Source organism: Pelophylax lessonae (assembly GCF_965119305.1).
Source record: "Pelophylax lessonae genome assembly, chromosome: 7".
NCBI classification, from domain to species: Eukaryota; Metazoa; Chordata; class Amphibia; order Anura; family Ranidae; genus Pelophylax; species Pelophylax lessonae.
In genome coordinates, this window is record NC_138774.1 from 123,824,012 (window position 1) to 123,837,973 (window position 13,962).

Below are 13,962 nucleotides of genomic sequence, written 5' to 3' on the forward strand. Positions count from 1 at the left end.
AAGGCTTCTACATCATCATTTGGAGTCAGTTTCTATAAAACATGGCTGGCTCTCATGGCTATTTGGTTGCCAGGGCCAACAGCTACTTGCTCTCGTCCTTGAGCTAGATGCTGTACTGCCTCCTTTAGGGCCGCCACTTGCGTTTGTGTAGCCTCCTGCTGGGCTGTAAGATGGGTGACCAGCAAGCGGGTAGTCTCCTGCTGAGATGCTATAGCCTCCTCATGGTGACGGTTCGCTTCTATGGAGGCTTGCTGCTGGGACACAGTGGCTTGCATTAGCGCCTTGATACGAAAAGCTGAAATGGAAGCTAAAATGGAAAGTCTTGAAAGGCTGAAAGAAGTCAAGATTATAGAAGCCAGACTGAGAGTACACGAAGAGGACATGAATAGTAATCATAAGTCCAAATCTGTACTAAGTGAAGATGCAGACTCCTACTTCCTTTCATACGCCCAGGAGAATGAAAGGAAATCACCTGTATGTATTGAAGAAAAAAGTCAGTGCCTTTCTATCCCTGCTCAGAAAGACAAAGAGAGAGACTTACCTAATTCAGAACTAGTTGAGAAAATAAAACTGGATGATCCTATTCCTAGATGTCACTGCAATGATCAGGAAAATGTTGCAACTATTGTCCCAGCAAGACGACAGAGAACAGTCCCAGCAAGACTGCCCGTTCCAGAACCTGCTGTATTTTCAGGAGACATACTGAAGTTCATAGAGTGGAAGGCGAGTTTTGAAATGATCATTGAGCACTATTGCTCCAGGCCAGTTGACAAGTTATTCTACCTTCAGAAATATGTTGGTGGAGAAGCAAAGAAAGCTCTTGAAGGTAACTTCTATAGAACAGACGAAGAAGCCTACAAGCAAGCTTGGGAAAAGTTAAATGCAAGATATGGTCATCCTTTCTTAGTACAAAGAGCCTTGAGGGAGAAATTGAATAACTGGCCTAAGATAGGTCCTAAAGGACATTTCAAACTCCAAGAGTATGGTGACTTCCTGCAAGCATGCAGCAATGCCATCCCACATGTACGAGGACTAGAAGTACTGAACGACTATCTGGAAAACCACAGGATGCTAGCTAAACTACCTGAAGGAGTGGCTTCTAGGTGGAATCGCTATGTGACTGAACAGTTAGATCTAAATAAGGACTTCCCAAGTTTTGAAAAGTTCTTTGGGTTTGTCAATAAGGAAGCACGAATAGCATGTAACCCAGTAACAGCATCTTATGCCTTAAAATCCTTAGAAGAAAGGCCTGCGAGAGATATAAGACGTTCAAGAGCAGCTAGCTTTGCAACCAACACAGCAGCTAAAGGTCTAGATACCTACGAGAGCAAGTTCAAAGTCACTACTGGGATCAGTAGAGAGACAGAACTGACAAATCCTCAGACTACCTTTAAGTGTATGTTCTGTGAAGAGAACCACTCCATACACTCCATACACAAGTGCCAACAATTGAAAGAGAAGTCCTCAAATGAAAAGAAAAAATTTGTACTTGATAATCAACTGTGTTTTGGATAAGAAAAGGACATATTACTAAGGAGTGTAAGAAAAGGGCCACATGTAGTGTTTGCAAAGGACGCCATCCTACACCACTACATGAAGAACGTCCAAGGAAGGATGAATCCTCAATACCTAAAGATGCTGAGGAAGAAAAGAAAGTATCAGTATTCTCTTGCAGAGTAAGGGAAGGAGAAAGCAACGGCACATCAATGGTCGTACCAGTGTGCATTTCAAATCCTAAAAGGAGGAATAAGAAGGTATATGCCTATGCACTATTGGATGCCCAAAGCGATGTTACCTTCATTGATCAAGAAATCTGCAAGAAATTACAAGTGGCTACAGAACCAGTGAAGCTCAAACTCACCACAATGACGGGGAGAGATACATTAGTGAACAGTCAAAGAGTCAAAGGATTGAGAGTTAGAGGACTTCATTCAAACCTCACATTAAATCTACCTCCAGCCTATACGAAAGACGATATACCTCTAGATCGAGATCGCATACCTACCTGTGAAACAGCCAATAAATGGGAACACCTATCTGTCATATCACATGAAATGTCCCCGCTGAAGGAGTTTGGTGTTGGACTGTTGATAGGCTACGATTGTCCCGAAGCTTTGGTACCACGAGAGGTAATCCCAGGAGGAAAGGGTGAACCCTACGCTGTTCGAACTGATCTAGGATGGGGTGTTGTTGGAGGAAAACAGCAGATTGCAAACTCAAGGCAGGTGACAGGATTGTGTCATTGAATATCCGTCCAAGAGTTACCAACTGTAAGTTCAGCAAAAGTAATCAAGATCCTTGAGTCTGACTTTGCAGACATAAGTTCTGAAGAAAAGAGTGTATCTCAAGAAGACATAAAGTTCGTACACACTCTAGAAGAAAGTATTCAGCAGAATCAACAAGGTTATCTTGAACTGCCCTTACCCTTTAGAGAACGACCTTGTCTGCCAAATAACAGAAATCTTGCCCTAGCAAGATTGAGATGCCTGAAGAAAAAGATGGGAAGAGATCTCAAATTCAAGCAAGATTATTTTAAATTCATGGAAGGCATCCTTGAAGAAGGACATGCAGAGAAGGTGAATAACCAACCTAAAGAAGGAGAAGTGTGGTACATCCCACATCAAGGTGTTTACCACCCAAAGAAACCAGATAAGATTAGAGTAGTATTTGATTGCTCAGCAAAGTATGATGGTGTTGCATTGAATGATCATCTACTAAAAGGACCAGACCTTACAAACACTCTGCCTGGAGTACTCTGTAGATTCAGAAAGTATCCCGTAGCGGTCATGTGTGACGTTGAAAAGATGTTCCACCAGTTTCATGTGAAGAATGAAGATAGAGACTTCCTGAGGTTTCTATGGTGGGAGGACGGAGATACAGATACAGAGCCAGCAGAATACAGAATGAAAGTACACTTGTTTGGAGCAGCATCGTCTCCAGGTTGCGCCAATTATGGTATGAAGTACCTGGCCAACAAAAATGAAGAGGATTGCCCATCAGCAGCAAACTTTCTTAAGAAAAACTTCTATGTAGATGATGGTCTTATAAGTCTAGAGTCCACAGAATCTGCAATCAAACTAGTAAAAGAAAGCCAAGAGTTATGTGCAAGAGGAAATCTGCGCCTTCATAAATTGATCTCAAACAACAGAGAGGTACTGGAATCCATCAGTGACTCTGAACGTGCATCAACAATGAAGGATGTAGATCTCAATTATGATCATCTTCCAGTTCAGAATGTACTTGGATTGGGATGGAATGTAGAGATTGATTAGTTCTTCTTTGAAGTATCCTTTGAAGAGAAAGTTGCAACTAGACATACCATTCTTTCCGCAGTGGCTTCTATATATGATCCATTGGGATTCTTGGCCCCAGTGATCCTCAAAGCAAAAGAAATACTACAAGAATTATGCAGACGGAAGTTGGGATGGGATGAACCCATACCTGAAGATTTGAGGCCAAGGTGGGAGGCTTGGATAAGAGACTTGCAGAATTTAAGAGAAGTTCGGATACCCAGATGTTTTGTACCTCATGATTTTGGAGAGTACAAGAAAATAGAACTTCATCACTTTTCAGACGCCAGTAGTTATGGTTATGGTCAGTGCTCCTACATAAGAGTGATAGGAGAAGGAAAAATACACTGTGCCCTGGTTATGGGAAAGACCAGAGTCGCACCTACCAGTATTCAGACAATACCAAGACTTGAACTGACAGCAGCTGTTGTTTCAGCATCAGTAAGCAAGTTTCTGAGAGAAGAATTAGAGTTAAAAATAGATGAAGAATACTTTTGGACAGACTCACGAGTTGTCCTAGGATACATAAATAACGAAGCTCGAAGATTCCATGTCTTTGTCACCAACAGAGTTCAGAAAATTCGGGAAATAACAAATCCGGAACATTGGCATCACATTGATACAAAGCATAACCCAGCAGATCATGCTTCAAGAGGCCTGAATGTAACAGAATTGAGAAATTCAAATTGATTCACCGGTCTAGAGTTCCTTTGGGAAAAGGAGATCATACCCAGTGAAGGTGACACCGAATTGTCCATGGGTGATCCAGAAGTAAAAGTTGTACAAACATTGAGCACTGCTGCCAAGTGTCAAGATGAAATACTTGAAAGACTAGCCAGATGTTCAAAATGGAATACAGTCATAAACATAGTAGCTCGAATTCAACGTTTGGCAAAGGGAATCAGAAAGAAGGAATCATTGAATGTAGAGGAAAGAATGAAAGCTGAAGAAACAGTCATAAGACTCATTCAACAGAGATTCTATAGTGAAGAGTTGAAGAGACTTAGTCAGGAACCTAAAAGGCTTCCCAACAACCACCCATTGTACAAGCTTAATCTTGTTCTACAGGATGGTACACTGAAGGTGGGAGGGAGACTGGAAAATGCATTGTTACTGTAATGTTCTGGTACCTCTGGTACCCTTATTTCCACATTTCTCTCTTAATATTGCGTCCCATCTTGCTATCCAAATGGAACGCATACACCTTTAAGGGCAATGACGTCATCGCCGGGCGCCGCTATGAGCGGCTATTTCAATCGCCGGCTTTCTCTCACTCATTGCTCGTTCAAACCGCATGTTGCCTTGTCTTGTCCAATGCTGCCGGAGCTTCAAGCTATTCCCCTTGCCTGAACAAGACCGAAACCTCGCTACCGATCCAGTATCTCGCTACCGGATTACTCCATTACTCTTGGACCTTGCTACTACTAACCCATCTAGTGATAAGTACCCCGCAGGGGATTCCTTCCTCAACCTAACTTTCACTATCTACTACTGCATACTAAAGGGACTATTACTATCTAAGCTATTTCTATCATCTGCATAGATTGCTAGCTCTTGGGACTACCATCACCTATCATTGCACTAGGTTACTCTCTCTTGCATACTTCATCTGCTGTCCCCTACCACCTGTTACTATACATGATTGCTAAAACCTATCTGCATACTATCATCACCTACCACTCTCCTGAATACTACTACTAAGTGCTCACCATTCTATTGCCTGTCTCTCACCTCTATTCTATCATATACATTCTATCACTCCAGGAACATCATATTGAGTGTATGTATATTTGCATAACAGGCTGTACACAGTGATGAAGTCCTGAGAGTTGGATATGTTGTTCAACACATTCTCTACAAGACTACTGAGTGTAATAATTCTGCAGCTGCAAATCCATTCACTAACAAAAAACGCATGAGCGTTACAGTTACCCAGCAGAGTGAAGCATCCAGCAATTCTACCCAAAAATTCTACCTTCACAAAATTGATCATTGATCACTACCACAACGAATCCTTGCATCAAGGAAGAAGCTTTACCCAGAACTGTTTGAGAGAAGGTGGTTACTGGATTGTGAAAGGAAGCAAAGTTATTGCAAAGTATATCAGTAAATGCGTAACTTGTAGAAAGGCACGTAGACCTACCGAAGAACAAAGAATGGCAGATCTACTGACAGATCGTGTAAACCCATCACCACCATTTCTTTATAGTGGAATGGATTGTTTCGGCCCATTCATTACCAAGCAAAACCGCAAGGAGTACAAGAGATATGGACTAATATTTACATGTCTAAGCTCCAGAGCAATTCATCTGGAAATGTTAGAAGATACAGTATGTCAACTGATGCATTCATCAATGCCTTGAGATGTTTCATAGCCATTAGAGGTACTGTTAGAGAGCTTAGATCTGACCAAGGATCCAATTTTGTCGGAGCAAGGAATGAATTGAAGAAAGCTCTAATAGAGATCGACAAAGAAAAAGTAACTGAGTATTTGTCACGGAATCAATGTGACTTTTATATGAATGCTCCACATGCAAGCCACACAGGAGGAGTTTGGGAAAGACAAATCAGAACTGTAAGAAATGTGTTAAGTTCAATGTTGAAAAAGAACTCCGGAAGAATGGATGATGCTTCACTTAGGACCCTATTCTATGAAGTAATGTCTATTGTTAACAGTCGTCCACTTACAGTTGACAACATCAATGATCCAACAAGTTTGGAACCTTTAACTCACAACCATCTACTTCACCTTAAGTCTGATTACATACATCCACCACCTGGCAAGTTCACCAAAGAGGATTTATACGCCAAAAAGAGATGGCGAAGAGTTCAATATCTATCAGAACAGTTTTGGTATAGATGGAGGAAAGAGTACTTAGCCAATCTTATGCTAAGAAGTAAATGGCAAACACCCAGAAGAAATGTCCAAGTTGGTGACATAGTATTAGTGAAAGAAGAAGATTTACCTAGAAGTCAATGGAAATTGGCTAAAATTCTAGAAGTTCAAAAGGATAAAGACAGACTAGTAAGAAGAGCGTTGTTACAAATAGGAGACTCAAAACTTGACAAAAAGGGAAAACGTCTCACTACTCCACTCAAGTTGGAACGTCCTATACAGCAGTTAGTTGTTCTACTTGAAAGTGATAAAAGACACTTGGAAGTTGAGAACCTGATAGAAAATTCCCCAAATTCATGTTCAAATCCTACTATAGAGAACATAGAATTTTGGGTAATTTTGGTGGGAGTGTAGCTGGCCAGCTAGAACCTGTCCTAGGTTGCTAATATCACCTACATGCATATACAGCTAGACCTGTTAATAACCTCAATACAGTGCATATGTTTATATGTGAGAGACAAAAGCAGAGTTATTTACTGTGATTTCATGTTTGGATGTCACATAACAGTTGTATGTTGTGTTCACAGAAGCAAATGGAAATTTGCCTGTAGGATTCATTTATATGCCTGTAAGGTAAGCTCAGACACAGCAGAATTTAAACCAGAAAGCACAGAGTTAAACTTTATTACCCATAAGGAGTTTGTGGCCAATCACAGCCAATCTCACACTCAGCAACAGTCTTGGCCAATCACAGCCAGCCTTACACCCATTTTTTTTTTTTCTCTGAAGCCTCATGCTTTAGCCAGCCCTTTCATTCCACTACAGAGCAAGAGAACTGAATAGACACACAGATCCACAGAGCAGTTTTATGGAAGCAAGTGGCCAAAAATAGTTCCACTGTGGCAGGCGCAGCACTACAAAGTGCCTTATACGCTGTGGCATTAGAAGAATTGGATCTCTCTGACTTCAGTCTAACCAGACTGTCTGTTACTCTATAAATTCCTCTAATACCGTTCTATGGAAAGCAGTAGGTTTAAAGAGCACACCAAACGCTTAAGATATCTTCTTTATCAAACTTCAAAAGTTATATCGAATTCAAACTATCGAACAAACCCAAACAACTCTAACAACTCAAAACCAAACCCAAGCAAACAAATCCGGGGTGCCCCAGGGCTCAGTCCTGGGACCAACCTTGTTCAATTTATTCATAAACAGCATTGAGGACGGGATCAGTAGTGCGTTATCAGTTTTTGCAGATGACACAAAATTGGCCAGGGCAATAACTGCACAGCATGAAGCAGATATCCTACAGAATGACCTGGACAAAATTACAGAGTGGGCAACGACATGGCAAATGAGGTTTAACGTGGAGAAGTGTAAGGTTTTGCACTTGGGGACTAAAAACATAAAAACACAATACACGTTAGGAGGGGAACCCTTGGGGGAATCAAAAATGGAGAAGGATCTGGGAGTCTTGGTTGATGATAGATTAGGCAACAGCATGCAATGTCAAGCGGCAGCTGCCAAAGCCAGCAGAATATTAGCATGCATAAAGAAAGGGATGTATTCCAGAGATAAGACTATAATCCTTCCACTTTATAAAACTCTGGTCCGACCGCATCTGGAGTATTCTGTCCAGTTCTGGTCGCCAGTCCTCAGGAGGGATGTGTTGGAGCTGGAGAGAGTCCAGAGAAGGGCAACTAAACTAATTAGGGGATTGGAGGACCTTGACTATGAAGAGCGTCTACAATCGCTCGATTTATTCTCCCTGGAGAAGAGACGTCTGAGGGGGGACATGATAGCAATTTATAAATATCTTAATGGGGATCCCAGCTTAGAAAAAAAGCTGTTCATTCGAAGGGATTGCATGAGGACTCGAGGGCATACAATGCGATTAGAGGAGAAGCGTTTTAACCACAGGCAACGTGGGGGGTTCTTTACTGTTAGGGCTACAAGATTGTGGAATTCTCTACCACAAGAGGTGGTTTCTGCGGGTAGTATGGTGGCTTTCAAAAGACTCTTAGACTTACATCTCAAGGATCAGAACATTCAGGGGTATGTGAGATGAGTACAGCCACACACACCTACACAGGTTGAACTGGATGGACTATTGTCTTTATTCAACCTCACCTACTATGTAACTATGTAAAATCCAAACAGCAAACAGCAATAGAGAGAGAAATATATCCACCATTTGTTATACTGTATTCAGCACATGTTTGTACATGGACTGTCTGCTGCAAAAGTGTCACTGTTATCTATGAAGAAAAGTTGAAGTTAATAAAGAAGATATCTTAAGCGTTTGGTGTGCTCTTTAAACCTACTGCTTTCCATTGAATGGTATTAGAGGAATTTATAGAGTAACAGACAGTCTGGTTAGACTGAAGTCAGAGAGATCCAATTCTTCTAATGCCACAGCGCATAAGGCACTTTGTTGTGCTGCGCCTGCCACAACCTCCTCCATGTCTTTTCCTGCTGTTATGCAAAGACTTCACCCAAGACATGCAAATGGGTACACTGTCTCTTTAAAGTCACTTTTTAAATAGTTTTTTTTCGGTTTAAAAGCACTGCCCGCATCCGAAACACCAGTTGTGATATTTGGGGTGATAGCTCCAAGGGATGACGTGCACAAGCCGAGTAAACTTAAACAAGAAGTGGTTTATTTTCTTCCAAAACAAAAATAAGGCTTCCAGCAGCAAACAGTTCAGAAAACAGGCATAACTTAAAAGTCTGCTTAACTTCAGCAAAAATGGAAATGATAAAACAATACAGGCTTTTGGTAGGGGTTTTTACCCCAGGTATGTAGTCCCAAGCAGCAGCTTGTCTCCAGCCACCATGCAGCACACAAACACTCTTGTTTTAGCAGCTCCGTCTCCCAGGTGTATCTCCAGCTCCTACTCTCCACACCCACTGACACTACTTCCTGTCTTTAAGAGCTGGTCTCTCTGGGAGAGGGCTTAACCCTTGCCTTCCTGCGATCCCATACTTCCCTTAAAGGGACCACAGCCCAAATATTGGTGAAATGTAACACCCATCCAGGACCCAACCTCTATGACCTCCACAACACTTAGCACTTTATCTTTATTTTTATATCCACATAGTATCTTATTAATTTTACCGTGTGTAGCATTAATTTGTATCAAGATTATAATATCTTTATGATGTACTGAGTTTTAACGTATTTATCTTCGCCATTGCACACACACACACATACCATTTACTTTTTTATTCATTTATTTTTGTTACATTGCACTTTAAGAGAGGCAGCCGTTGTGCGTTTTATACGTTCGAGAATATTATTTTGATTATTTTAAATTAATTACTAAAAGGCGATGTCTGAACTATCAATAGAATTATGACGCAGTGCCTCCAGCCGATTACGGCAAATAATTTAATAACTAAGAAAAACCCAATCAATTTTGTTCAGACACTCATAGTATACCACGCAATTTTCCCGAGTTCTTTTTGATCGATTAATTTCTTTTTAAAAGCATATACCAATCTTAGTGAAACAGTCTACAGTAGGGAATATATCTATAAGAATATTTATTCGCAAGACATATTTTCACCATAAATGATCAGACTTGAGTGACACAAAGAGGTAACCTTACATAAAATACAAACTTAAAACGATAAATGCAATGTGATATTTAGCTAAACGATGAAAGTGAATCTAAAGCAAGGTTACATTTTTCCCAGATGTAGTAGAAACCATAAATGAATATTCTATATAATCAGACCACAATTGCCTGCGAATCACACGGCCGAAAGTCATTCCACTGCAGATGAAGTGAGAATAAGCCATGCAAAACGGAAGACGTAAAATCGCAAATAATGCGCTTAATCTGATATTAATAAAAATGTTATAAAAACAAAAATCATCTCTTTAGAGAAAAATCTACATATGGTTTATACGGCTGGGATTGTACTTTAGTTACCCTTTAAATATGAAATGTAAAACATTTAAGGAAGTACATAAACAATATTGAATAATAATCAAATAACAGCAAGGCATAATTACCATATTTAAAATGGCCGCTAGCTTAGAATAGTTGTTACCAGGTTCCTTAAGATGGCTGCTTTTCCAAGATGGTGACCAGTTAGTGAGGAGTTTCGTTTGGCGTCCCTCAAAGTTTCAGATACATGGCAGAGTGAAATGGAGTCTGTGTAGATGAGTCTATGCATGGTTGTAGTAGTGTGTATGTTGTAAGTGTGATGTATATTGGGCAAAATGTGATGTGTCTTGTGTATCCTATTATATCTCTGGTTCCTTTTTATATTGTGTTGAACAAAAGGGCAGTAAAAATTATCATAAGCCAAACCCAGTGGGAGGAACATTACCCCTATTGGTTGGGATTACTTAACCATTAACTGACGAGGTCATTGGGCGACACCTCTACTAGTTAACCAAGATATGGGATATTAAATCTGTATAATTTCTCCATTTAAGATTATCATAACTAACAACATAATAATTTATCCATGCTCTCATCCTCTATACGTGTCCATCTAATATCCACCATGAAGTAAAGATTGGACCTGGTAACTAGACCTTTTAATACCATTGAATTAAGAATATTACTAATACAATATATATATATTGATTGGAAATTACTGATTTACCCATATACTTTACATTTAGTAGCAGTAAAAATTATATAGATACATATACAGTTATATATATTGATACACAACAGCTTGTATATGTAAACTTTTCTACACATGGGTTATTTCCGATCAGAATATTATCCCTTAAGGGGTTATTGTGTTAACAACAGTACATTCATGATTTGGGACTGGATTATAAAATATGGGCGAAATTTCTGACCATTTGACACTACTATATGATAGATATAATGTACTTCTCAGTAGGAGATTGTCATAACATCATAGTTCCACAACACCTTTTGTATATGATGGGGCAAAGATGTTGTATCAGTTTATGATTATATGAAATTCATTTGAGATTTGCAGTTCTCATCAGTCTAAGTGACAAGGTTTATTTGACCCCATGTAGATTCCAACAACTCTACCCCCCTGTTGGTTTGTAGGTAAATGAATGATAGATTCTAGTCTTTGTCCGTTTCCGTTTGTTTGTCTTCTCAGGGTGGAAACAATAGTTTATTTGCTGGTGGATGGTTGAACACAGGTGTAATCCTGAATTTGAGTTTCGGCCATTGTGTGATAACACGTCTCATGACCAGGGGAAGAATGTCTTATGTAAACCTTTCCCCCAAAGGCCGTTCCACCTGGGATAAGCAATTTAGTTGCCTGCCTTCCTGAGCATTGTATTCAAAAGTTTGTCAAACACAGCTCCTCTTGGGGGCAGATGACATAGCTTCTCATCTCAAAGTACATGTAAATACAACCATCTCAACAATGGACGCACTGTGTGCTTCAAAATGAATGGGTTTTGCTTAAACTGTAACAAGGTCAATTGAGGCCTCAAAGTTCACAATTCTTGACCTGTAATAATAAAAAATGTATTTCTATTTCGTACTGAAAGTCTAACACAGCGCAGCACTATATAATACTTTACATGCCATGTATTTGCTGTAGTGGAGGACCTCACATTAATCTCCCAGTATTCTGTAAGAATAGGCGGGATTTTGTCAACCACCTCCTGGTGAGAGACCCAATGTGGTCCCAGTCTCCACAAGGCTGCATTACAGGAATGAGGGAGATGAAGTGTAAGGACCAAAGGGGCATGATCAGATTGAGAAACAGGAATAAGATCTGGTTAGAGGATTTTTCCATTGCCAAACCTCCGACAAGCCTGCCGCCTAAGCCCAGGCGAGAAGGTCCATGGAGAAATACCTAGGGGGAATTGGTCTATCCAGAGTGAGATCAAGTATGGAATTAAAATCTCCGGCATTTAATCATTTGACTGGGTTGCCAATGATGCTGATCAGTATTCAAAAATGCAGATTTTGGCATTTTGAATACTTTGAAGTGTAGTGGAGGGGTCTTGGGTCCCTCCATAAAGAGTATCTGTCACTGCATATTACTGTCACAAGGGATGTTTTACATTCCTTGTGACAACAATAAAAGTGATCAGATTTTTTTTTTTTTTTTAACAGTGTTTTAAAATAGAAATTAGTGAAAGAAAAACAACACTAGTTGCGCACAACAAACATTAATAAAGACAATCACTGAACCCGTGAATTTACCTATATATTAGAAATGTGTTATAAGTGATAAATCAATATGACTGTGTCCGAATGATCAGAAATATAGTCCATGATATATCAAAAACAATCATCAAATGAACTGAAAAATCCAAAAACCATAATATAATGAGTGAAAAAACAAGAAGTCCAAAATCAATATTATATTGATGGTGAAAATGAGTCTAGTGATAGACCAGATGATCTTTGTGAGATTCCAGTGCTAATAGGATAAGGTGACACCCAAAAAGAGATCCACCACTGATGTGATCCACACCCCTCAAATTAGCAACGCACCCTCATTTGTTGGCTACCACTCTCGTGGATGAGGCAAATATCGCTGTATATAGTAGTATATAGTAATCCAACTTGGCAATCCAGACAGCAGCCCTCATAAATACAAGATAGATGGGGAATTTTCCACAGCTCCAAACCATGTGCAAAAAACATACAAAAGAGGAGCCCCGCTGGTGCAATACCATTAAACCACTTTATTGAATGAGCAAAACAACTTAAAATGCCTGTACATGTAATTAACTTGCCAAGCGCATATACAAATCAAATAGCACAAATGAGAGGGATAGGAGAGCTCACTCTAGTTCCGGGATGCTGCAGCATTGGGTACATTGTGTCCACGGAGCCAGAGGGACATCTCCGCTCACCTCGATCAATCCTTCAGTCTGTCATGTGGCCGCACACTGACGCGTTTCGTCACCTCCTGACTTTGAGGGGGGTTCTAAGTAATTTTCTAGCAAAAAATACGGATTTTAACTTGTAAACATGTGTCAGAAATAGGATTGGTCCTTAAATGGTTAATCACCACAGTTTATTTTTTTTATTTTTATTTTTTTACTATATAAGGGAAACACATTTTTTAAATCGAACCTGCTTCAAGCGGTTTCTTTTATAAAACATTGCAAACAATATTTCTTAATACATTTAGGCCAAAATATATTCTGCTACATTTCTTTGGTAAAAAAAAAAAACAGCAAATACTATTCGACTTTTACTTTAAACTGTATCAGAACTATAACCTCCTCAGTACCAACATGCTTCTTCATTTCCAAAAAATTGGACAAAAAGTAAGATTAAAACACAATATTGCTGCGCTAAGGATGGTAACTCACAATAAAATCTCTAGCGGGAAAAGCAGCCACACTAATCCGGAACATTACAGATCATAAAAAATAGTAAAACAATATCTGTGGCGCTAAACCCTAAAATACAGTCCCAAATAAATGAGAAGACAGCAGTCCATAAAGGTGCATCCCACACTTGTAAAAGGATGAGGCAGCTTCAGAACCGAAATACCACCACCGGACAGCACACCAATCACCAATCCTTACCAGCTGCAATGGATCCCCATAACAGAGATCTCACAAGCCCCTCTATGCACGATTGAGAACCAGATGATCCCGCTCTCCAATCCCAGGCAAGCAGACTTGGTAGATGGTATATGCAAAAAAGAGCAGGGACACTAACATAGCGTAGACTGCTAAATATCTTTATTTGCACACGAGTGGGTAACACTTACAAGATAAAAAGGTGTATCTCGCATCTCTTAGAGTGGTGTACGGTCCTCCCCGGATGGTAACTTGGCGTTCAATGCATGGATAACCAAGAAAATGGCCGCCGTGTCTCCTCCACGCTATGGTAAGCGTCACCTCGA

The 13,962-nt window shown here is 40.0% G+C and overlaps 1 protein-coding gene across 1 annotated transcript in view; it reads left to right on the plus strand.

Annotated features, from left to right (window-relative positions):
- ADGRG4 (adhesion G protein-coupled receptor G4) overlaps positions 1–13,962 on the plus strand; it is a gene marked incomplete at its 5' end in the record, with an annotated part of 116,923 nt that overhangs the window by 4,112 nt on the left and 98,849 nt on the right. Inside the window, one exon of the mRNA XM_082264164.1 lies at positions 13,859–13,946. Within this exon, the coding sequence (XP_082120290.1) occupies positions 13,859–13,946 (88 nt within the window). The remainder of the gene's footprint in view (positions 1–13,858; positions 13,947–13,962) is intronic.